Source organism: Plecotus auritus (genome assembly GCF_963455305.1).
Source record: "Plecotus auritus genome assembly, chromosome: 6".
In the NCBI taxonomy this organism is placed as follows: domain Eukaryota; kingdom Metazoa; phylum Chordata; class Mammalia; order Chiroptera; family Vespertilionidae; genus Plecotus; species Plecotus auritus.
In genome coordinates this window covers 21,450,030-21,475,102 of record NC_137773.1, presented here as the reverse complement: position 1 = coordinate 21,475,102, position 25,073 = coordinate 21,450,030, and the positions used below count along the sequence as shown (strand labels likewise).

Genomic DNA, 25,073 nt, shown 5'->3' with positions numbered 1-25,073 from the left:
CAATCCATCCAACTGAAAGAAAATTAAATGGAAAATGCATGTTGGGAAATGAGAACAGTGTTTTGTCCAGCACGAGGGTCTCAGAGCTGTCCTCATTCCTGATTTCTAGGAATTCCACAAGTCCTAGTTTCTCCACTTTTGTGTTCCCTCAGCCTCATGGGGCATCCCACTTCTATTCCCTCAGGTCCCATTGCTCTCTCCTTTCCACTCCCAGCCTATTTTCCCACCAGAACATATTTTTAAGCAAATGTCATATTTAGCTTCGGATGTCTCTGTAATCTGCAGCTGACTTCTTGAGAACAAAGCTCAGAAAACATCTTGGGATCCACCTCTCAGTTCCTACAGTGGGGCCTGGCTCAGGACAGGTGGTGTCATAAGGCGACTCCAAGGCAGATAGGACCCCACTCTGCACTTCCACGCATCACCTCTCTCACCCCATGCCCCACACAGAGTACGAGATAAGCAGAATTGGGGGTCGTGTTTTATAAATAAGAAAACTGAGGCTCAGAGATGACATGCTCACAGTCAGTTAATGTTAAAGGTCTGACTCCACAGCTCTTAACCATTTGTTATCTTTTCGTAAGTTAAATTAAGTTGGGCAAATACCCCCAAAACTCAGCTGACTCTCATGGGGTTTGGGCTCACCATGGGGTGGAAGGCAGGAAGTGGAGAAGACACAAGGTAAATTGTCTTACTTTCAGACGCATTTTGTCAGAGATGAAGAGAGGGCTCTTCAAAACTGTTGGGTCCAAGCCCTCATTGTACAACTAGAGAAACGGAGGTCCAGTGAGGGCAGTGGCTAGTCCAAAGTCACACACTGAGGGAGGGACAAGACCAGACCCAGCCAGTCTCCCAGCACCTACGGTCCTTGCACAGCAAGCTACACAGTGAACTCCCAGGTCGGCCAGGACAGGGAGCAGGGCCCTCCAGCCAGCAGGCACTGTCATGCAATGTCATTGGACAACGTTAGATCCAAGTCTCAGGGTAGAAGCAGAGCTGGGGGAAGGGAGACAGAAAAACTGCAGTTGATTCTACTGCTTATCAGTGATCTTCACAAAGTGGAAACTTTCCACGGGCCTCCCCAGATCACGATCACATCTGGTGCCCTTGAAGAGTTCAAAAGAGGAAGTTTGGGTTTGGTTGTAATGGATGAAGAGCACCACAGACAAACATACGTCCAAGCAGCAGGAGGGGAGGGGGCCCAAGACCCAGAGCTCAGACTCTCCTTTGGGATCCCCAGGAGAGAGTATAAAGCTAGAGCTCACTCCTGGGCAGGCTCCAATGAGGACAATCTAGGCTGCAGGTTCAAGGTCAAATATACAGGTCCTCACTGGGAATGTATTTATGTGTGTCTTTTTATTTAAAAAAAAAAAAAAGAAGTATAAAGAGAATGAGCTGGAGGCACATCCGACTGTCAATGCTAGAAGAAAAGCCAAGATCTCTTTGCCCAACCCTCTCATTTTGTAGATGAGAAAACAGCGAATTGGGAAGGGAAAGAGATGAGCCCAAGGTCAGAAAGAAAGTACGTGGCTGATGCAAAATGGAACCCAGGTATCAGACTCCTGGTTCAGTGCTCTAGCACAACCACCTGGACGGAGTTGGGCGCCGAAGAGGTGGCAGGATTGTTGGCCAGAAGACATTTACTCCTCCCTCCCGCCCCGCCGCCAAGAACACTCAATTGACACCTGCCACCAGGCCCCGCCATTCAAAACACACACATCACTCATTTCATAGACAGAGGCTCAGTATGTTTTTGGATTTGACAACGCCCAAGCCAGGGCAGGGGCTGTGGCAGGGACAGAAGGGTGGAGGAGGAAGATGGGAAATAGAGGTGGACAGAATCTAGGGCTACCGTTCTTTAGCCAATCAGACGTGACCATGCTGGGCCTTCCGTGGCCCCTGGGAGTGGGAGCCTTTCCTAAACCCCAGTTGACGATAAGAGCCCACCTCTGCCCCCCTCCCCCCACCCTGCCCCTCCTGTAGTCTCTGAAGCTGGAGAATCAGGCTTGGTCACGGTGGCTGGTGCTGATGACCATGTCTTGGCTGAGGTGCCCGCCAAAGCCAGCGCCCTAGTCCTGGCCCCCACAGATAGCCAGCAAGGCCTTCATGAAGTCTCCGGAGGTGTCACCCTGGCAGAGGCAGAGGGAGAGCTGAGTAAGTGCAAACAATCCTGATGGTCTCAATGTCCCTCCTCCCAGCTGCCCACGTTCCAGGAATAGTCTGTGCATCTACCAATGTGTGTATATATAACATCCCTTTCCTACACAGAAAGGGATATGCAACAGCCACACTATTCTGAACCATACTTTTTTGAATTAAGAGAAGATCTCAAACCAACACATAGAGTCTCCTCATGCTTTTTCACGGCTATATCGTATTCTACCACAGGGATATACATCAGGTATTTAAGCAGTCCTGTATGGAGGGCTTCCACTCTTGCTACTATAAACAATACTGGCATAAACATTCCTTTAAGTGCCTTTGGGAATAGGTATGGCTATGTCTGTAAAACAAATTCCTACACACAAATACCAAGTCCAAGACATAAATGTCTTGAATTTTAAAATCTCCAAACTCCCCTTTGAAGACGTGCTACCAAGTTACCGTCTCACCAAGTCTGTGTGAAACTGCCTGTGAGATTTCCCACAGTCTTGTCAACCGAGTACAGTATCAAACTAAGATCCTGGTCATTCTCAAAGACAAGAAAATGGGCTCCATAGTGAAAAAAGTCGGACACAAAAGAACCACATATTACGTGATTCCATTGATAGGAAATACCCAGAAAAGGCAAGTCTACAAAGACAGGAAGTCACTTGATGGTTGCCCGGGGCTGGGGGTGGAAATAGGTAAACAGGTACAAGGACCGTAGTGGGGTGATGGAAATGTTTTAAACTGGATTGTGGCGATGCTTGCACAACTCATTACAGTTACTAATATTTTTAAAATTATACCCTCAAACAGGTGCATTTTATGGTATGTAAATTATACTAGTTCAGTAACAATTTTTAAAAAGCAAAAAAGAAAGGCCCTTGTTTTATCTGGCAATCTTTAATTATAAACCTTTGAACCATCTGGAATTTATTTTTGTATAAACAATGAGGCAGGTCTTTCATTTAGCAACATCCTGGATGTCCTCAGAGGTAAGTCATTGAGAAAAAGACCATGGGAATAAAAAGGACTTCGAATCTTATGTTCAGGGACCTGACTCTCACCCCCTTCCCCACTGACCTCTAGCCCCACTCCTCACCTCAATGACTTCGTTGAGAGACTTGTCATATTTCTCAATGAACTCCCGCCGGATGTTGAGTAGGTCGATCTCACTCCGGGAGACCATGATCCTGGTTAGGGTCTTCTCATCCGTGCCGGCACCCTGGTAGAGCCGGGCATGAGGAAGGCACAGGGCAGGAGAAGAAACAAGGCCAAGTCAGGCAAGGACTAGTGGGTGTCTATCTGCCTCTCTCCTTTTTCCTGCCAAAACCAGGGTGGGCTATTCTGCCTCTGTCTGCCACAAATAGTCCTGACCCAAACTCCCCTGGGCCTAGGGCTGACCAGACAGGCAAAAATGGCTTATATGAGTTAAAGAGTGTACACCCAAAATTCATGTCCACCTGAAACCTTACAATGAGACTAATTTGGAAATAGGGTCTTTGCACATGTAATTAGTTGAAGTCCTACTGGATTAGGGTGGCCCTAGATCCAATGACTGGTGTCCTTATAAGAAAAGGATGGCCCGGCTGGTGTGGCTCAGTGGTTGAGCACTGACCTATGAACCAGAAGATCATGGTTTGATTCCCTGTCTGGATACATGCCCAGGTTTCAAGCTCGATCCCCAGTAGGGGGCATACAGGAAGCAGCCAACCAATGATTCTCTCTCATCATTGATGTTTCTATCTCTCTCTCCCGCTCCCTTCCTCTCTAAAATCAATACAAATATATTTAAAAGAAAAAAAAAGAAGAGGATGTATGGACATGGACACAGCAGATAAAGATAAAGGCAGAGACTAGAGGGATTCATCCACAAGCCAAGAAACAGCAGGATTCCTGGCAACCACAGAAGCCAGAGAGAGACACCAGCGAGTTCCTCCCTCGAAGCCTCCAGAGGAACCAATCCTGCCAGTACCTTCACCTTGCCCTTCCGGCCTCTAGAACCACGAGAGAGTAAGTTCTTGTGGCCCCTCAATTTGTGGCCACTTGTTACAGCAGCTCTGGAAAACTAATACAGGGCTCAAGGAGCAGGCACAGCGCAGGGACTGTGTGGGCAGCTGGGGCCCACTTCGCCCCCAGAGAGCTCGCTTATGTTAGGAGTCAGAGCTGGCACATGCTAAGTTCCACATAAATGGTGTCATGTCTGGGGACTGCAGGCTGAGAGGGCTCTCAGCTCGTTCTCACCACGCAGCCTCCCCAGGCTCTGTCCACAGCTGAGACTCTACCTGCTGGGCTGAAAAGGGCCAGCATGGCCTGGGTTTTTGGGAAGCCAGGGCCAGACCCAGAGCTGAGCACTTGCTACCTTTTGTGATCATTTCATAGGAGGCTCTGTGTCACCTGCTGGAAGGTGAGCTCTGAGAGAGCAGACTGTGCCCCTCTCACTCAGCCCCGTGTCTCCAGAGCAAGTTTCTCAACCTTGGCCCCTGGGGCCGGATCATTCTTCGATATGGGATCTCTCCTGTGCATTGTAGGCTGTTGGCAACGCTTGTCCTCTACCCACCAGGTGCAAGCAGCTGTCACTCCCCAGGCTGTGACGCCCAAGATGTATCAGAACACTGCCAATGTTCCCGGGGGCAGGGCCACCCTCCCCCCATGGGCTGAGAACTACGATTCTAGAGCCAGACACAGGGCAGATGCTGCCAAAGATCCAATGGGGACCCAGCTGTCACGTGCTGCTCTGGGGGACGGCAGGCGTGCTGGAAACGGAAGGAACAGACGAGCACGTCGTCTTACCTTCATGGACTTGTAAAGTTTGTCGGCGAAGAAGAGAGGCTTGTTCTTCACACTTTGAACTGCAGGAAGAGAGGGATGCAGGGAACTTGGTCAGAGGAGCTGTGCCCAGACTCTGGGTGGGGCTTTCTTCTCCCACCTCCTCTCCCCCCAGTCATTGCCAACCCCAGGGTCATACTCAGGGCCTGGCACACTCACTCCCCTTCCTGATGCCACCTTCTCTGGCTCTCACTGGGTCCCAGATTGGAGAGGGTGCAGGCCGGGCTGAGGGACACTCCCCACCCCCATGCATGAATTTTGTGCACCGGGCCACTAGTATTGTAATAACTATGTATGGTGCCAGGTGGGTGCTGGAAATACCGGGGAGAACACTGTGTAAAGTATGTTACTGTTCTATGTTAAAGTATAAAACACTATGCTGTACACCTGAAACCAATACAAAATACTGAAAGTAAACTGTAATTGAAAAAAAATAAAATAAAAATTTAAAAAGGACTCAAATCATGCAAGAAGAGAGTAACCAAAGAGATCTAGGTACTTGGAGAAGAAAAAGGTGCACGTGTAGTATGAGTATGAGTGTGTGTGTGTGTGTGTGTGTGTGTGTATACACCCCAGTCCTTGGACACTGCACCCCTATCCAGCCTGCTATTGCCCGCCTGGTTTCTTTTGCAGGAGAGCTGTTTCCTCCTCCTGCCCTACAGCCTGGAACAAGTCCTCATGTTGCCCACTGATCCATCACACAGAGGCAGGACCCCGGGAGCTGGTAAGTGGCAGTGTTGATTTTCCGGAACTAGTTGCTTAGGCAGTTGCCACAGCCACGTGTTCAGGGAATCTGGCCATGTGCCCAGTGCCCCCAGTCCCCACCCTAGACCTCGAGCCCCTTTCCTTGGTCCCCGCCAGTTACCAATGGCCACAAACGCGTCCTTGACATCCCCAGACATCTCCTTCTTGATGATGTGCTCCACGTCATAGTTGGTCATCTTGATGAACTCCTGGAAGACTGGCCCCAAGAGAAGCCCCAGAGATGGGGGTGAGCTTCAGCTCAGAGGGAAGGGGAAGATGACCCCTCCCGCCCACCCAGCTCCGCCCACAGGCTGTGGAAAGGTATGACTGCAGGTATGGCTGTGCCTAGGTGCACCATCATTGAGGGAGGAAGTTCTGACCTCAGGCTGCCTTGGGCTCAGAGCCAAACCGTTTCCAGTCAGACACTGCCCCAGCGTCTTGGACAAGTTCTAGGAACTGGGCCAGGGCAGCAGATGAGCATGGCTCCCAGACACAGCTCTACCGTGAACTCACTGAATGACCTTGGAGGACCCCTCCCCATTTCTGGGCCTCCCTTCCGCCTGTATCAAGTTGGGACAGAGGTTACTCTAAGGAATCATAATGATAAAACCGAGGCAGTTACTATGTGCCAGGCATTGTGTTAAGTGCTTTTTGTGAATTACATTTTTTATATCCTCACAACATGCATGGTAGAGCTGAAATCCCAGTGCATAGCTAAGGGAATGAAGACACAGATACTAACTTGCCTAAGGCCCCAGGGCTAAGCGGGAGATTCAAATCAAGACGGTCCAGCCCAGCTGGTGTGGTCGACAAATTTGGGGTCTTCCTGCTGATTGGAAAGGGGAGGGGTGAGGCTCACCTCTCCGGAGGTGCGGATAGCTGCGTGTACACAGGATCGTCATGAAACGCGTCTCCAGGGAGGTCTTGTCTCCACTGCTGGACGTGTCTGCTATTTCCTGCAGGGACAGTGGGGGCAAGGGTTTGGAAGGAAGACATGGCCAGGCCTTGGTCATCCCTCACTTTCATGTCTTTGCCTAGGCCGACGGCAGCTAGAAGGTGGGCTAACCCAGCCACCCAAGGACACTGACATTGGCCCCTTCTTCCTTCCTCGGCCTCCTCAACCCCCACCAGTTCCCAGGAGCCCTGGGGACTGACACACAGGGGCTGAGCCTCAGGGCAGAGGACTGTGACCCAGGGGAGGGGCAAACAGGCACTGGGCATGGAGACGCGGGAAGCGTGTTGTGCACGCGGGCAGGGAAAAATGGCCTAGCCAGTGTTTCCCCAAGTGTCGGAATGCCACACAACTTTAACACACCACATCTATGTTTCCACAATGATCTAGCCAGCTACAGCTCTGTTTACACTGATTTTAAATTTCCCTTTAAAAACAACTGATTTCAGGTTTAAAAAAAGAGTCTATTTAAAGAAAATATTCATAGCTCATGGTATGCAGCACAAATCATGTGGGAAATGAGTGGGTAAAGTTAGGGAAACACTTGCCTGGCCCATATTTTACCCAGTGGGGTTCGTAGAGGAGAGAGAGAAGCTGCGAGGCAAACCCCAAATCACTGCCTGACCCTGCCCCCTCAGCCCCGCCCAGAGGCACAGGCACAATCAGACTTCACTCAGAGGCCTTAACCCACAGGGAGACCACGGCACTCACCAAGATCTCAGCAGCCACCTGAGAGCAGGGGGGAGAGAGAGGGGGAGGCAAGAGTCAGAGGAGGCCCAGAGAGGGTGGCTCTGGGGGCCCTGGGGTGCAGGGACAGGGGGCCTGGCTTAAGGTGGCAGAGGTCCCGAGAGGCCCCAAGGGGAGGCCCTGAGAGGCCCCAAGGGGACTCGGGACCACAATGGGAGCAGGGAGGAGAAAAAACATGGTTCCCTGACCTTTGGGCTGGAGATCAACATGGGGATAGGCCAGGGAATTAATTACAAAAATGTTCACCAAAGTGGGGAGGGGAGGACACAGAACAGGGCACTCTGCCCATCGTCGCTCCGGCCAACCTAGGCACCTCCAGACCTAGTGTGCTCCTCTGCAAAGCCACTGAGCAGTCAGACTGTGAGACCTGCTGCATTCCTCACACCCTGCCCCCCACTTGGTGGAGGGTCCTCAGGAGACCTGCCACTTCACTCCCTCAGTGACAGAGAGGAGAGACAGGAGAGCTGAGGCCTGGAGGCGAGGGGCTTTACAGGGCACACAGCCAAGCCGGGGGAAGTGCCAGCCGTTCAGGCATTTTAGAGGGGACAGTGTTCATCGCTGCCTAAGGCCGAGCACAAATTCTGTTGGGACACGATTTTGTTAGGCCAGAACTGCGACCTGGGATGCCTGGGGCGAAGTCTAGCCATCCCTGTGCACCCCAGGCTGAGTTTTGCCTTTGCCCATGTTCCCCAAACTGCCGACTCTTCATCTATCGGACAGACCAAAACCATCCTCTTCATAAACTTCCCAACAGCTCTCTGCTTTAGAAAGCTTCTTTTCATTCTAGAAGTTGGCAATGTCCATCAAAACTTAAAATGCACGTGCTGCTTGATCCAGCAACAGTGTGGCTGGGGATCTGCCTTACAGACAGACTGGCCAGGTCTGCCGAGATGGTGCAAGGCGCCGCTGCAGCAGTCTTTGTAACAAGGAACAACCGGACACCATTACTACTGGCTTGTTACTCAGGCTATGCATGGCTCGTCCAAAATGAGAAATGAAATCCACACAGCTATTTAAAAGAGAGTGGTCTGCAGTGTTGATAAGGAGTTTCCATTTAAAATAAGCAAAAAAGTGTAGCATCACAGTGCCTAATTGTGGCTAACAGTGTTCCTTGTATCTAGATAAGAAGAGATGAACACACACTCGCTCCTACCCACTTCCTGGGAAGTCATGTAGAGGGACGGTCAGGATGCTGCTGACAGTGGCTAGCTTTGAGGAGGACTGTGGGGGGAAGCTTTTGCATTTTATTTTATTTTTCCTGAAATTTTATGTTTACATTTTCTCCGCATGCAAGTATGTTTATTTTTTATTTTAATGTCAAATCGGAGTTATCAGGGCTACTAGGTTTACGGGATGCTTCTGGTTTTTACTTACACTTTTTTCTACATTAAAACTTGCCTGGCTTAGTAGTTGAGTGTCGAACCATGAACCAGGAGGATTCCTAGTCAGGGCACATGCCTGGGTTTTGGGCTCTATCCGCAGTGTGGGGGGCATGCAGGAGGCAGCTGATTGATGATTCTCTCTTCATTAATGTTTCTATCTCTCTCTCCCTCTGCCTTCCTCTCTCTGAAATCAATTTTTTAAAAGGTTAAAAAAAAACAACAATAAGAAACAAACAAAATGACCTTGCTGAACCTTAAGGACATCATGCCAAGTGAAATGAGCCAGTTACAAAAGGACAAACACTGTATGATGGTGACTATTTGACCTGGAGTAGTCAAATTCACAGGGGCAGGAAGTAGAACGGTGGTTGCCAGGGGCTGGGGAGAGGGAAACGGGCAGTTATTATTTCATGGGCACAGAGTTTCAGTTTTACAAGATGAAAAGAGTTCAGCGGATGGACAGTGGTGATGGTTGCACAACGATGTGAATGCACTTATTGTCACTGAATTGGACACTTACAGATGGTTAAGATGGTAAATTGTATGTTATGTGTATTTTTATTATGTGTCATGCACGTTTTACCACAATTTTTAAAAAAGTTATGCTAAAAATGCCTAGTATTTTATTTTAAAAGAGGGAGATGTTTTAAAAATTTTAAGAAAAAGGAATTAAGGTATCAAACATTCTTCATTTATATGGGTCAGAGAACCCCAAGCATATGTTTTTTCAAAGCAACTTTAAAATAATAATATTTGTAATATGAAAAATGCAGTGGGTTACTAAAACAATTTTCCAGATAGTCAACACAAAAACTTTTCCTCATTAGCCTAGCTACTTCATGTAAAAATTAATCTGGGCTGTTCCTCCTAAAGTTAGTTAGCCACTCCTAGAAATATACCCAAAAGAAACAAAACATATGTGCACACAAAGACTTATACACAAGTGCTTATAGCCAGCAGCATTATTTGTAATAGCCCTAAAGTAGAAACAACCCAAATGTCTATTAGCTGATAAATGGATTTTTAAAAAATGATATATTCATACAGTGAAATATTATTTGGAAATGGAAAGGAAAGAAAAAATGTATGTGGCATAATATGGATAAATTTTGAAAATAAAATATTATACTCAGTGAAAGAAACCAGTCACAGAAGACCACATATTACATGATTCCATGTATGTGAAATGCCCAGAATAGGCAAATCTTAGAGACAGAAAGTAGATCAGTGGTTGCCTAGGGCTGGGGGCTGTGAGGAAATGAGGAGTAATTGTAATATGTACAGAGTTTCTTTTGGGGATGATGAAATGTTCTAAAGTTGATTGTGGTGGTGGTTGCGCAAGGCTGTGAAGACACGAAAAACCACTGAAGTGTACATTTTAAACGGGTCATTGTATGGTGTATGAATTATATTTCAATAGTGCTGTCACATTAAAAAATACAATTTGGGCCCCAACCAGTTTGGCTCAGTGGACAGAACATCGGCCTGCGGACTGAAAGGTCCCAGGTTTGATTCCGGTCAGGGGCACGTACCTTGGTTGTGGGCACATCCCCAGTGGGAGGTGTGCAGGAGGCAGCTGATCAATGTTTCTCTCTCATCGATGTTTCTAACTCTCTATCCCTCTCCCTTCCTCTCTGTAAAAAATAAATAAAATATTAAAAAAAATACAATCCGGGGATTGAATTATCTAAAACTGGCCACAAATATTCATTTCACTCTTAGAGTATATCTAGAAAAGTTACAGGTATTCTTTTGTATGGCCACAATTCATTTCACAATTAGATTATCTATATTATTTATTGCTCCAACCGGAACACTGAGAATGAAAGGGAAGCTATTAGCAATGACTGGGGCAAGAGGTGAACACTGGACACGGGTCACCTGTTCATAACAGACCCAGATCCCTAAGAGCTTGTTCTGGATGCTAAGGTGAGAGTGTGGAAAGGAGGAGGCATAAAACAAGCAAACACTGCTAAGTACTAATGTGCATTATCTAGATTTTCAGGGGGCAACTTGGCTCTGCATACCAAATGCCTTCAATTTTTGGAGAGATTTTCCGCCAGCATTCCCATTTCACCTCTAGAAATCGAGTCAAGGGAAAAAGTCACGCGTGTGATAAAAGAGTTGGTTACTCGGACGAGGGCTGGTTATATAAAAGTGTGGCAGATCTTAAATGGGACAGTATATAGTCATTAAATGATGTCGATTTTTAAAAATAATATGCCACACTTTTAACAGGATATTATTTTTACATTTTTAACTATTATAAATCAGGAATGACAACTAGAATGATATGTTCTAAAATATTAACAATGGTTATTACTAGGGTCTGGATTTTTTATTTATTTTGCTTGCCTCTATTTTCTAAAGTTTCCAAAGAATGCGTGTCACTTTTCCAGTTACTGTAAGGCCCACACTAAGATCAGGGTCTAGCCTCTGTGAATCTGGAAAGGTAGCTGAGTGGGGCAGGGTTCTGGTTCCTTTGGTTGTTTCCACCCAGGTTCTCTCTCATCCCTTCTCTTCCCCGAAAGCTGCAAGCGAGGCTCACCACTGCCTCCTGCTGGTAGCAACTGGAAGCATATTCTCATAGGTAGACCAGGCACCAGATTTCCAGAAGCACGGGGACAATGGATTTTGGGTGAGCTTTCAGGAGTTAGCCAGGTCCAGAGACCCTCAGCAGCACAATTGGGCCACTCTATGAAATGAGTGAATGAAATCCAGCCTAGGGGGCTGGGTTCCGAGGTTAGTCCCTAAAACAGACTCATAATGCAGCTGGCATACCCTTGAATGGAATCCTGCAGCTCTGACAGCTGAATCCCAAACCAGGGGCTGGACAACTGGACAATTGGTTTGGAAGCTGTAGGGAAATAACTATATTGGGTCCTGGCGGATATCAGATGGTATTAAGTACAAGCTTTGGAGTCAGGCAGGCCTGGGTTTAAATCACACTACGGGCACACAGAAATTGTACCCATGGATTTGTAAGGAGCTTCATTTTCCTTCAATAAAAAAGTGGGGTGGGGGGGTGGGCACAAAAAAGTACAAAGTAGTCTTAGCATCATACTCAGTACTAAGGTGCCTCCGGCTCCGATGCTGCTGTAACATTCCACACCTCTCTTGGTGGAACTGGGAACTGAGCTGGTGCCCTGACTCCTAATCCATCTTCAACCCACAACTGTAAAAGAAGGGGGCTGGATCCGCAGGCTGTGGTGTCTATGCCAATCCCTGGACCTCGAGTTTTGGGGGGCTGAGAATGGTTCAGGAAAAAGAGACAGAGACCAGGACCTGGGCCAGGCCAGAAGCAGCTGGGATCAAGGCACAGGTGAGTGGGGACAGTGTGGATGGAGTCAGCAGGGACTGCCCAGCCATAGGGACACTTAGGGACAAAGAATTTGGGATTGTCCAGCCTCTGTGAGAAGCCACCTCCAGACTTCAAGCTCCCCAAGCCTTAGGAGCAAGGCAGAAGCAGAGAAACCACGAGACCCAAGGGAACCCCCTGCCCCCTTGTTCATTCAACAACAAGTATATATTGCGTTCTGATCACGTGCCATTTCAGTACACCAGTGAGCAAAACAGAAGATCCCAGACCTTGATAAACTCACTTTCTAGGTTCTCCCAGGATATGACCTTCAACCTTGGTCCAATTTCATAAATAATAAAGGAGGAGCTGTAGTGCTCAGGCCCCCGTCCCAGCAAACTCCCAGACCTGCTCCCTCTGGGTTAATTTCACCTGGGCTACTGATTTGCGGTGTGACTTTCAGGAGTCATTCGCCCTCTCTGGGCCTCTTTTCCCTCTTTAATACGAGGAGTTTGACCTGGATGATCTGTAAGTCCCTTCCAGCTCTTAAGGTCTTGGACTCTAAGCCTAACTCTTCACAAAAGACATACCAGTAAGACCAGCACCACATTCCCAAACATCACTGACAGCTCTGAGAGCCCTAAAAATCTCACTTCTAAGGGCGGAAAGGTGCAAGGGGCCCAGAGTCCAAGTGTCTGCCCATAAAACCACCCATGCCTTTGCCAGGAGCCTTCCCCACTCCCAGAGAGCTAGGGCCTGGCACGGACTGATGTCAGCTGAAGCAGCTGGGTTCTCACCTTGGCATCTTCCCGGGCCTTCTCCCGATCTTCTCCTCCCTCCTCACGGTTCCCCTGTAGCAGGACCAGTGAGAAAGGTCAGACCCCAAACATCCACCCTCTCTGTCCCTCAGCAGCCATAGGACTTGCTCAGCCACTCTGAACCCTTTTCCTCAGCTGGAACATGGGGACAATAATCCGGCCTTCATGGGGTTGGCTTCGTGAGCATTACATGTGAACGTCTGGAAGGCACTTGGCCCAAGGCCCGACTCAGACACAGTGAACTTGCATCAGGGCCTGGAACCTGGGCTGCGAGAACTTAAGAGATGGTGGTGGCAGCTCCTGGGTAACAACACAGGGAAATGTCACCCACATGGCTTCCTCTTGTCAGCTGAGTGCCCAGAAAGCCAGGCTGCGGGCCATCACGGGAGGGCTGCCTGAAGAAGGTGGCACCAAACCGGCTTTGAAAAGTGAACAGTGGAGAAGGCTTTACACGAGGAAGTAACTGCCTCAGCAGTGGGACTGAGTTGGCAAGCAGGGAAGATACCCTCTCTTCCTCAGGATTGGGCTCCTATCCCCTCCTCCCAGGGCCCCAGAGGGCCTAGCAGGCCTGGGGCCATCAATCACCCACCGTAGCCAGAGAGATGAGGATCCTTCTGAAGTGGCCGGATGTGTCTGAGCTCAGAGCATCCTCCAGGGACTTGTGATAGTCTGAGACAGAGAAAGGGGGTGTGGGCAGCTGCTGGCCAAGGACTGGTGGGGGGACCTAGAGGCCCAGACTTGGTGGGGGTGGTGGGGATGAAGGAGTTCGTAGTTGGTTCTTGGGAGTACTCAGACATCTACTGATCTGCCCACTGGTCCTTCACCGCCCTCTGCTCCTGTCCCGGGTGAGGTCTCGCCTCTCCCATGAAACAACCTCCCTGTCTTCATTCTCTTTTCTACCTTCCCTCCTGCATGACAGTTGCTGGCCCCACAAGCACAGCTCTGACCTCACAAATTCTACCATTTTAAAGCTGCTTTCAAGAGAAAAAGTTTAAACACTCTTGATGGTATTGAAGGTTCTTCAGAATAATATAGGGTCACTGGTGAAAAAATTAGTAAGAATTTCAAGATGGCAATGTAATCAAGCATGGGCCTTCTGAACGCAGGGCCCCGTGGGGCTGCCAGGCCGCCCACCAAGCTGCCCTTCCTCTCCAGTGGCCGGGATGCTCTCTCCCCTCTATCCCAGTCACTCTCTTCTACCCCCAGGCCTTTGTCTGGCTGAACCTCTATCTGGAGCACCCTTTCCCCAGACACAGGGCTGGTATCACCCAAGGCACTTATCACAGCCTCCTGGCCTGAGAAAAGGGAGACAGCAGAGCTGTGGACGATGTGGGAAGCTGGGGGATCTAGCTGTTTGCCCACCCGCCTCCCAGTAGTGCTGGGCCCCAGGCCTCCTTCCCACAGACTCACCTTCCTTGTAGGCCTCATTGATGGCCTGGATTTCAGCATTGGTCCGAGTAGCTAGGATTTCGATGAGAGTCTTTTCATCTGTGCCGGCTCCCTAGAATGTCAAGGTGAAGAGCATCGGAACCACAGCCCTGACCTGCGTGCAGAGGCGGGCATGCTCCGAGAAACCACCCAGGAGGTGAGCACTCAGGCCACGCCCTTCTGGATTTTCTCCCCATACCCAGACACAGCCCCCAGACCACAGACCTTGGCCCAATCAGGGGCGAACATGCCAGCTTGTCAAGATTTCCGGAACCTCCCATAAAAATTGCTGCTTTTCTTTTTAAATGCTTTTATGGATTTTTAGAGAGGGAGGAAGGGAGAGAGATAGAGAGACAGAAATATCAATTGGCTCCTACTGGGGATCGAGCCCACAACACGGGCATGTGTTCTGAGCGGGAATCAGACCGGTGACCCCTTGGTTCCTGGGTTGACAGTCAACCACTGAGCCACACTGGATGGGCAAAAATTGCTTTGGCTCAAAATTTAAAACGAAAATAATATGTGGTATATGGGTACTTGTACATAAAATGATATACCACGTGTACATATCGGAATATAAATATTTACACACGAGTATATAAAAGGGACAGAGGACACACATCACAGGATCCGTGACTGGTCTCTGGGTAGATGAGGGGTCACAGGTGATTTCTATTTTCTTCTCATTTGCTCTGTGTATATTTTCTCCAGTTTTCACAGTGAACATATATGATTTTGTCAGAAGAAAGAAGGTCTAGTGCTTGAAGGAAAAAAATATGCTCTATTTGTTTATATTTGGATGTGATGAGTGATACATGGACTGATCCATTAGATCTTCTGGACTGAGGCAGCTGGGGAACCCGCTACTCAAAGGTCCCCACTTTGAGGGAGGGGGACAAGACTGATGGACTAGTCAATTGGTAGATTCAAACACCGGCCATATGCCATTCACTGCGCAGGCTGCTGGGGCGACGACTATAAAAACAGGGAAGTTGCCTGCTGGGTGGCTCAGTTGGTTTGAGTGTCATCCCATACACCTAATGGTTTCGGGTTCGACTCCCAGTCAGGCACATGCCTAGGTTGCAGGTTCAATCCCTGGTCTGGGCGAGTACGGGAAGCAACGATTGATGTTTCTCTCTCACATCAATGTTTCTCTCTCTCTCTCTCTCAAATCAATAAAAAAACATCCTAGGGTGAGGATTACAAACAAACAGGGAAGTTGTGTTCTCTGTCCTGGGAGGTTACTGCCCAGTGGTCAACTGGTCCCTAAGTTCTCCACCCTGAAGCAGACTGAGGCTGCCTGAGATCTTTAACAGCCTCTTTATTAAAAGCTGCATTGGTGAGGATAGCCTGATCCTCAGAGTGTCCAGACACCCAGGGTCTAGTCTCATCCTTCTCTTAATTCTGTGTGGGGTTGTTGTTTTTTTTGGTGTTGTTTTTTTTGTCATTCACTTTTTTGTCTAGAAGTTTTAAAAGGACAATAATCTCAACTTGCTTTGCCAGGGAATGTTTGTTCTCTAAATCCTTCAGAGGCCAAAGCCCTAGTGATTTTGAGGCAGGATAGTAAGAAATTAGGAAAACTCCTGGCAACTGGGATGAGGGAAACTGAGACAAAAATAGTTGCACAGGCTGAGCTAATAAATCACAAGATCTTTATCTTCCCTCACCAAGGACACTTGGGAGCAGATGGTTTACACCTCTCTTCCCCAACCAGGGAGTGAGTAGCTTAAATCACCCTGGTCAGGAAGACAGATAACCGAGACCCAGCTGATGCCATCACTGCCAGCCAAACTCCAGAACAGATGAAATCAGGGGAATAAGTAACAAAAAGGCCCCACTAGAGCCAGACAAACCCAAGATAAAAGTAAAGCAGGGAAGTGGACCAGGGAAGCTGACTAGAGAATTATCCCAAACTCCTTTATAGGCTGACTTTGATGCATCAGCATGTTGAAGGACACACCTGGAAAGCTACTGAATATGCGGTTGAGACCCTGCCCTGAGACCTCCCCTAAAGCTCCCATCTTTAGAAAAGAGACATGAACCCGCAAGACCCCATGTGCACTCTCTCCCTTGAGCACACCCACACCTCCCCTTTCCTTGGGTGTATACTTTTGCTTTCCTTCTCCTAAACTCTAAGGGTCCCCATGAGACTTGCAACCAGGGGAGTAGCGGCAGCTTGTCCTGGGCTAACCCTCTGAAGCTGTCTAAGGATTCTCCTTTTACCTCTGGAACTTGTTTCCTGAGTCCACGCAGCCCAGCATGGCTCACTTATTTTGCCTCTGCAACTTCCTTTCCTGAGTCCACGCAGCCCAGCATGGCTCACTCCTGTTGCTGTGATCATGCCTCTTCTATCTTAAGCTTCCTTTGTTTCACTGTCCCCAGCTTTAATAAATGTACTCTCAAATTCACCTAGACCTATGTTGTGAAATCTTTTCCTGCGTGAAGTCAAGAACCCACACATTCCAGACCATGCAGGGCAGACCTGCCTTGGTCCCTGTCCCCTTCTGGTGAAAATTTCATGCAGTTGTCAAGTCAGGCTCTAGAGCCAGACAGATTTGATCCGAATCCCAGCTCTACTACTTCAGAGCGCTGTGACTTTGACCAAGCAACCTAACCTCTGAGCCTCAGTTTTCTCATCTGTAAAATGGGGACAAAAAAATAAAAGCCTTGCCTTGTGGGTTGATGGGACAAGTCACTAAGCTAAAATACTCAGCCCAAGTTGGGTTCTACTATATGCTCTTATTAAAGGATATCAGCTCCTGGCCCAATTTGAGCCTTGGGAAGCAAAGCAGCCTCCGCAACAGCTGGGCTGGTACCAAATGCCCTTTCTTGCTATTCGCAGGGCCAGGTCTTCAGTTAGCAGCGCCCTTCATACCCGTGACCGCACTTGACCCTCTGCCATGCTTAGAGGGCAGGAATGGCTGTTTCCATTTCACACCTGAAAGCACACAGGCTGTGACCCAACAGCACACAGTACGTATGTGGCAGGGCCAGACTAGAATACAGACTCCAACGGCTGCTGCTGTTCCTTCCGGATCCACCCTGCTTCCTCTAGCTGCTCCAGGAGCTCCCTCTGACCCCTCTGGTTACTGGGCACGTGGCACCACTTGAATCAACCACAGTAACAGCTGAGACTTAGGCAGAATTCCTGGGAGGAAGGAACTCTTTCCACTGGAGGTGCCCACTGCTAGGATAAGCACAAGCCATCATACCGCCATGGGGAGAAAGGCTGGCAGAGAGTCAGGAGCCGCAGAAGGGAGGTGAGTCAGGGTTGGGGAGAGACAAGAGTCCATCCATTTAACATTGTTTTTGTCCCTGGATTCAGCCATGTCCAAAACCAGACCAAGTCCTGTAATTTTCAATTATAGGCGCCAACATCCCCTTCTGTGTTCACGCCAGCTTGAACTGGGTGTGGGAGGGGCTCTACCAAGGAGTTACAGCCAACCCATCTAGGCTTTGAGGAGCCTCTGTGTCCCTCCAGCATCTGCACAGACTGGACCCCATCCACTTGCTGCCCACACTGTACCTCCATGGCCTTCTTTAACTGCTTGGCATCGTAATGGTCCGGTGGCAACATTAGCCCCAGAATCAGCCTCGCCAGGTCTCCAGAAAGCTCTGACTTTAAGTCAGCCATCAAGTCCTGCAAAAGGTAGAGCCGAGGTCACGCCAACAGCAGCACTTGCCCACATGTGACCAGGTCAGGGAGGATATATGGAGGAAATAGGGGCTCCCCATGGGTGCAAGGGTTCATGGGAGCCTGTGTCTGTTTTTTGCTGATGTTGGGTGTACTGTTTAGAGCAGGCATCCTCAAACTACGGCCCGCCGAGGACATTTATCCGGCCCGCCGGGTGCCGCTGCCTGTCCTGCTTAGCAGACGACTTGTCCCGGGCCCGCAGTGCGCATAGGAATTTGTTCATAGTTTTTTTTTAAAACTATAGTCCGGCCCTCCAACGGTCTGAGGGACAGTGAACTGGCCCCCTCTTTAAAAAGTCTGAGGACCCCTGGTTTAGAGGAACTCAAAAGAGGGTGGGGAAAATACAACCCGGAGGAAGACCTGCTCTCCTTGGAGGCAGCAGACAGGGAAGGAAAGGGGACAGTGCCACTTCAATCCCGGGGCAAACGCGCCAGCGCCAAGTAGGTGCCACTAAGGCACAATGGCGAGTGACACTCAGCCTTGAAGCCTCTCTGTGCAGAGGGAACTGTGGGACGCCCGAGACACTGCACGAAAACAACGTATACCCTCAATCCCGCCTGGAGCCGAGCCTTCAGCAACTCCAAGCCATTGACACGAGTGTTGCTGACCACAGGAACTGGGGGATGCAGATGTGTCTGCAGGCAGCCCATACCCAGCGATGGAGATGCTCTCAGGACGCATGACCACATGGGGTCCCCCTGCCATGAAGACCCAGGTGCCCCACGGTGCAGAGCTGGTTGCGACAGGCCAACGGAAGCCCAGATCCCAGGCTGAGCCCCTTACCCGGCCGAAGTGAGACTTGAAGGTCTGCCGCAGCTGCTGCCGCTGGGCGTTGCTGCGGTGTGTGATGATGTCAATGATGGTGTCCTCGTCGGTTCCTGAGTCAGAAAGCCACGTGGCTCAGAGGCAGGCCTGTGGCCCAGCTCCCCCCATACCCCCAATGATGGGCCCTGTCAGTCTCTGGCACAGAGCTCCATCTCGCAAAAGCATCTTTACACTGTTATCTTCGAGTCCTAGATACACTCAGCAGATACTGTCCTTCACAAGAGACAAAGGAAAAATGAGGCCCCGAGAGCAGGGGACTTTACCCCAGGTCCCAGGGAGGTGCCCGTGGGCAGAAGCGGGGGAAAGAGCAATGGAAGCCCCACCCTAGATGCGGTTCCCAGTGGCCTTTCTGAGGATGGGCCATCCATCCACCCACAGGGTAGTTCTCCCACTGGACAAAGGGAAGCCTGGAAGGGGTGGCCATCAGGGGGCGCTCCCATCTGAGCCTGGGGACTCGGGTTACAGGGTCCACACCCCTTATTTGACACATGGGGAAACTGAGACTTGGGAGGCTTGAGGGATTTGCCCAAAGTCACACAGTTAGTCGGTGGCAAAGCCAGGACAAGAACCCAGGCCTTTGGATCTTTCACCTGCACTAAGACATTGCTCCTGAGGGGCTCCTTGGTCTCTGGGAAGGGACTGTGCCAAGTCCCTCACCAACCCCTCCCGGCCATGCCCCCTACTCAGGGAGCCAGGAGCCCCCTCAGGAGGGTGGAGACTCAGGGAGCCAGCGTTGAGCCTCTGCTCTTGCTCCTGCCAGGCCCCCTGCCAAACTCCAGAGGCCACCCGGTCCCTTTCACGGCCCCTTACCGAGTCCCTTCATGGCTTTCCTTAGCGCTTTGGCATCTGCGTCAGGGTTGAAGTCGTTGGCTGGACGCACGGTTCCATTCAGCTGCAAGAAGCAGAAATAGACTGAGCAGGTGCCTGGAGGCCCCCCGGGGGGCCAGGCCAAGAGAGGAGCATGCGAGGGAGGGGAGGCTGTCCCCACGAGCCCCAAACCAAGCAGCTTGGGGGGAAGAGGCAGGCGTGAGGGCACAGCAGACAGACCCTTGCCCGAGAGCTGAGAGAGGGAGAGAGACAGACCTATGGCAAGTGCCAGGCAAGCAAAGTGTCCAGGCTCTTGCCCAGTCAGCTCTGTCCTGGCTCCACTGGGGCCGCCCCAGTCCCTCAGTCTCGTCCTGTCCCCAAGGCCCTCCTGCCTCTTAAAGAGACACTCCCCCCCCCCCCCCCCGAAAAGACAACAGGAATGCTCTGGAATACTAGAACAGTGTTTCCCAAATTTTAGTCACCCCTGAATGACCTTCACTTTGTTCTCCATATTTGTATACACCCTATGCTATTTCTCAATATTTTTACTGAATTCAATCTCTTTTCTGTTTTCCTTAAAGCATTCATTTTGAAATACATTTAAATACTGCTCAAGGGCAAGGCTTTCTGTCCAGTTTGTTCTTTGACGTATCTTCAACAGAGCCGGACACAGTAAGCGCTGAAAAAATATTTGTTAAATTGATGAATAAATAGCATAATTTATATCACTATCACAAGGAGGAAGTTGGTATCATGTTCTATAAATCCATGAAAATAAATGTAACACAAACAAAAAACCACACTGTCAAATACGTGTCACCACAGTTAAGCAGGTGCCGTTCTTGCCAAAAGCAAAGACTGGGAGCTTGGAGCTGGCTCGCTCAGCTCTCTCTCTCTGTGGAAAAGGAAAACCAGCAGGTGTGGCAGAGATGTGGCACCGACCAAGACCCTCTCTGTGACATGGTCAGAAAGAGTGAGGGAATGAAGAGGCGCTCTCTCGCCACGTGAGGCTCCGTGTTATTTCATGCTGTGGAGGCCCCCCCCCAGGCCACGTTCATTTCCCGTATAACTTCAGGTGATTGCAACGACAGCTCTTGCCTTATAATTTGGGAAACGCTGTTCTAGAACATCAGAGCTCAAGAGCCCTTCAAGGGCACCGAGACCACCACGTCCAACACCCTCACTTTAAAGGTGGAGACAGAGGCTCAGGAGAAATGGGGGCCTGCCTAAGGTGGCACAGCAGGTGAGTATCCAAGGTTCCAGATATTTCTATGTGGACCCCGTGCTCCCACTCCTGAAGTGGTTTGCTCCAAGCACTTCTGTGAACACTCTCATCCCCGTCCTTTGTGGAGTCTGGGTCTGAGGATGGTCAGGACAACCTTGAATCCTCCGGTGCACCCCTGGGTGCCCCTCTGTTCTCAGCTTTCATGCCTCCTCAGCCCAATGGTTGGACCCAGGATGGGACAGGCCCCTCCATGGAACCAGCCAGGTTAGCAGTTAGTGGGCCCGAACCTTCCCAGCGTGTTAGAAGTCAGTGCAGGAAGCAGATGTCCACACCAGAGTGCCCACACCAATTCATCACTCCAAGGAGAAAAGGAAGCTTCAGATGCGAGGACCCTGCGTTGGCCAGCAGGGGGCAGCTGGGTGCTAACCACAACAGCAGGAAGGTGCGAGCAGGAGAGTGGAAGCAGGAAGTGGGGAGGGTCTGACCTCTACTCGGCCCACTGCACTAAGCTCCCACATCTGATAGGCCACCTGCGCTGCCTCCGGGAAGAACTGGCCAGCAGCACTGGAATGGAGGGGGTGGGGAAGGACAGGAGGGAATGTCATCGTAGGCACCACACACACACACACACACACACACACACACACACACACACACACACACACACAGTAAATCCAGCTACCTTCTCCCCAGCCTATGCCTCATCCATTCACCAGACCCCTCCCTCCTTCCATCTCGGAGAGCCTTCTATCCTCTCTTAAGACCCCATGAAATGCTGGCTCTGCCCAACAGCCTTCCTGCCCTGGGTCCCAAGCAGGACAGAACTTCTCCAGTCCTTCAACTTCCCCTCTCTTCCTTGTAATTTGAGTGATTCCTATTCAAGTCTCCCCTCTCAGAAAAGGCCATGACCAGCTTATGGCCATGTCACCTCTACAGCTCCTCCTGCAACGCACCTGGCATGTCAGGTGCTCAGCAAACATCTGCTGAACTGAACCACCCACTATGGCACTTACCAAGGGGAACAAAGGTTCTTATAGCCCTTACTTAACTGGACCCTTCAAGCCAGGACTCGAGATGGAAGGAGGGAAGGGAAATCTCAGTACCCACAGTTCCCTTCCTAGCACACTGGTCAAGTCACGCTCCCACTTCATCTCTTCACTGGCCCACCACCCGGGGAGAGGCTCATGTCCCAGGAAGAGGCCCCCAGCCCTGCTCCCTCAAGGCCTCACCTTTGTTCCCCACACTCAACACAAGTGCGACCTCAGTTATAAAAATGAACCAGGCTGGCCCTGGCTGATTTGGCTCAGTAGTCAGAGTGTTGGCCTGTGGACCGAAGGGTCATGGGTTCGATTCCCAGCCAAGGGCATGTATCTTGGTTGCAGGTTTCTTACCCAGGTGGGGGCCCGTGTGGGAGGCAACAAATTGATGTGTCTCTCTCATGTTGATGTTTCTCTTTCTCTTTCTCCCCTTCCTCCCTTCCTTTCAACCTCTAGAAATCATTGGGGAAAATATCCTCAAGTTAGGATTCAAACAAACAAACAAACAAACAAACCAGGCTATACCCTCTCATCTCAGGGCCATTCCTCCATCCCAAACCCTCTCCTGCAGATGCTGACTTCACCCCCAACCCCCACCCGGGCCTCAGCCTCATTGTCTCCAGGAGCCTCTCCCAGCCTGGGTTATGCACCTCTACGTGCTTCCATAGGCTCATACCTTCCCCTCACAGGACTGTCCCGTATATATGCCCTGGTCTGTATGCCTTCCTAGGCTGCAGACCTCATCAGGTGCTTCCCACAAAGGCACTTTGTGAAATGTGTTGAATACGTGAGCAGGGAGAGCAGGCATCTGTATTTTGGCCATTTAACAGATGACGAAACTGAGGAGCAGCTATGAAGTAGGCCTGGGCCCCCATCTTCTGGTTCCTGGTCCACACCCCCAGACTGACGTTCCAAGTTCACAGGAGCAGATATCGCCATGTGCAAGACCACGTTCACGTTCACACACAGACACTTGGACTTTCACCCGCATGGTGCTCCTGGCTCGGGGAATCCCCAAGCTCATCCACTCCATCCATTAGTGTGAGGGACAGGACAGCTGCCCCCCAAGGCCACTGCCCCGGGGCCAAGAACCCACTTACTCATCATCTCCCCCACACAGCTTCAGCAGGGCCTTCTTGTATTCGCCAGAGGTGTCATTCTGGGGAGGAGGGAAGAGAGAAGGTTACCTCTCACCCAGCCCTAGGATCCTCAGACAAGGAGAGATGGTTCTGGAGAGCCCCAAAGAGGGGAGGCTAAACATCTCTTCAGTGTAGCCCTGACTTTCCTCCTGTCTGGAAGTGGCCGAGACACCAAACAGCGGTGTACCAGCAAGTATTTAACAACTGCTCTCAGGGGGAAAAAGCAAAAGAGCCCTGATTTGTAGCATTTGCCAATTCCTGTGGTATAAATACCTCCAACGGATAATTCCAAGCCATCAATATGATTTCATAGAATGTGAAATTAAGGAGAAACACTCACTGCTCTGCCTCCAGATAATCCCCAGACCAGCCCTCCCAAAGGGAAAGCAGGCCTCCATGCACAAAAACGTTGGGAAAGGCAAAACACAAGCAAACAAATATACTTTTAATAGATGTGGTCTATTCCCTCTTGGAGCTTCATAATGGACTTAATATGTTAAAAGCTGTGAGAAATTCTGAGATAAAGAAACTTGCTTATCTTCGCTTATTCTAGCTTTTTCCAAACATTTTCCCATGGAGCCCTTTTTCACGTCATGCCTATAAAATTCTGCTTTAGAAATACACTTTGGGGAGCACAGCTTGAACTCAGAAAGCTTCATCCCATTCACCCCCAAAAAAGGAGAAAAAACCCAACTCTACATCAGTCTCTTGACCAAGTCTCATGAGCTGGACACCCCAGAGTCAGCAACTGGCCCAAGGCCAAGGGGTCCCAAGTTAACTCTTCAGTGTACCCCTTCTTCCCGGAGACTGAACTCTCACCGCCCTGGGATGGAGTCCTCCTGGATTCAGCTTGCGTGCCCTTCAGGACACAGTCCTGTCTTCTCTAAAGAGGCGCCTCTCGGACTTCACGTCTCACAAGCACCACCCGACCTTAGCTCCCCTGAATGTGCCACAGGCAGGCCTCCTGGAGCTCCCGGGACTCCAGCTTTCCAGGACAGTGGCTCCCAGCCCTGTCTCAGCAGGAAGCACCCCCTCCCCCGTCCTCGTGCCCATCGCCCCGCTCACCTTGATCATGCTGTAAAGCGACTTCTCATACTTGGTCCGGAATATCTCCCGAATGTCAAGCATGTCCAGCTCACTGCGGGAGACCATGATGCGGATCAGGGTGTTGTCCCGAGTCCCCAGGCCCTGGAAGACAAGTGGGTTTTGGGGACGGAGTTGAGAGGAGGCCAGAGCACTGACGGCCCCCAGCTTAGTTGAAAATACACTTTTCCTAACAAAACGTTACGATCAAGAGAAAAAGAAGCAGAATCTGCCATTCCCTCCCTGTGTGTCCCTCCTGCTTTGATCTCCATCATTCCAATCCTCGTAAGTTTACCTAACTTTGTAGCTCTAAGCAATATATTGTTTAGGTTTGCACATTTGGGATCTTTGTAACTGTGCCACAGTGAATTTATTTTTCCTGCTACTCCTGATGGAGACTGGGTCGTTCCTAGTTTTTTCCTGACACGGACGATACTGAGATGACCATACGAATGTAGGCACACAGGCCACACCTCTCCAGGGCCCCACCCTGACACCGGGAGACACAGAGTAGGCTGCCCACCCCTGTGGGATGGCCACACAGTGGCCTGGGGCCTCTGGCTCTGGCAACACACGCCTGCGTTCATTTCCCTGTGTGCTATGGGCATGTCATCGGTTCTGTGTGTCCTGGGTGTAAAATACTGGGAAGCAGTGTTGTCAGACGCCCAGAGTGAAGCCGCTGGGTCGTGAGTGAGCATCGTGACTCGTAGCGGACAATGCAAAAGTGCTTTCTACTTACCTTGGTCTCCATATAAAGATTCTGAGTAATTTTTTTAAAGTGGGGGCTTCCACCCCATCTGGGTGGATTGATTGGGTGCAGGCTGTCACAGTGCCCTCTGCTCAGTCAGGAGGTCAGGGCAGGTACGGGATGGGAAGGTGTGTGACCAGGTAGCATCTCCAGCTCTGGAGCTCAGCTGGGA

General features: G+C 50.2%; 1 protein-coding gene across 3 annotated transcripts in view; it reads right to left on the bottom strand.

Annotated features, from left to right (window-relative positions):
* Window positions 1-460: 460 nt before the first annotated feature.
* The window catches only part of ANXA6 (annexin A6), a 50,757-nt gene continuing 26,144 nt past the window's right edge, over window positions 461-25,073 (bottom strand). Inside the window, exons 12-26 of one of the 3 annotated variants that reach the window (XM_080676869.1) lie at window positions 24,136-24,258; window positions 23,032-23,090; window positions 21,380-21,458; window positions 19,673-19,754; window positions 18,821-18,915; window positions 17,870-17,983; window positions 14,326-14,416; window positions 13,505-13,584; window positions 12,895-12,948; window positions 7,382-7,399; window positions 6,578-6,674; window positions 5,840-5,935; window positions 4,939-4,997; window positions 3,248-3,370; window positions 461-2,129 (exon numbers count right to left, since the gene is read on the bottom strand). In XM_080676869.1, the coding sequence (XP_080532995.1) occupies window positions 2,070-2,129; window positions 3,248-3,370; window positions 4,939-4,997; window positions 5,840-5,935; window positions 6,578-6,674; window positions 7,382-7,399; window positions 12,895-12,948; window positions 13,505-13,584; window positions 14,326-14,416; window positions 17,870-17,983; window positions 18,821-18,915; window positions 19,673-19,754; window positions 21,380-21,458; window positions 23,032-23,090; window positions 24,136-24,258 (1,230 nt within the window). In that variant the 3' untranslated portion in view covers window positions 461-2,069. Of the gene's footprint in view, window positions 2,130-3,247; window positions 3,371-4,938; window positions 4,998-5,839; window positions 5,936-6,577; window positions 6,675-7,381; window positions 7,400-12,860; window positions 12,949-13,504; window positions 13,585-14,325; window positions 14,417-17,869; window positions 17,984-18,820; window positions 18,916-19,672; window positions 19,755-21,379; window positions 21,459-23,031; window positions 23,091-24,135; window positions 24,259-25,073 lie in introns of all 3 variants that reach the window. The other 2 variants (XM_080676870.1, XR_013961019.1) reach the window with 2 other exon arrangements.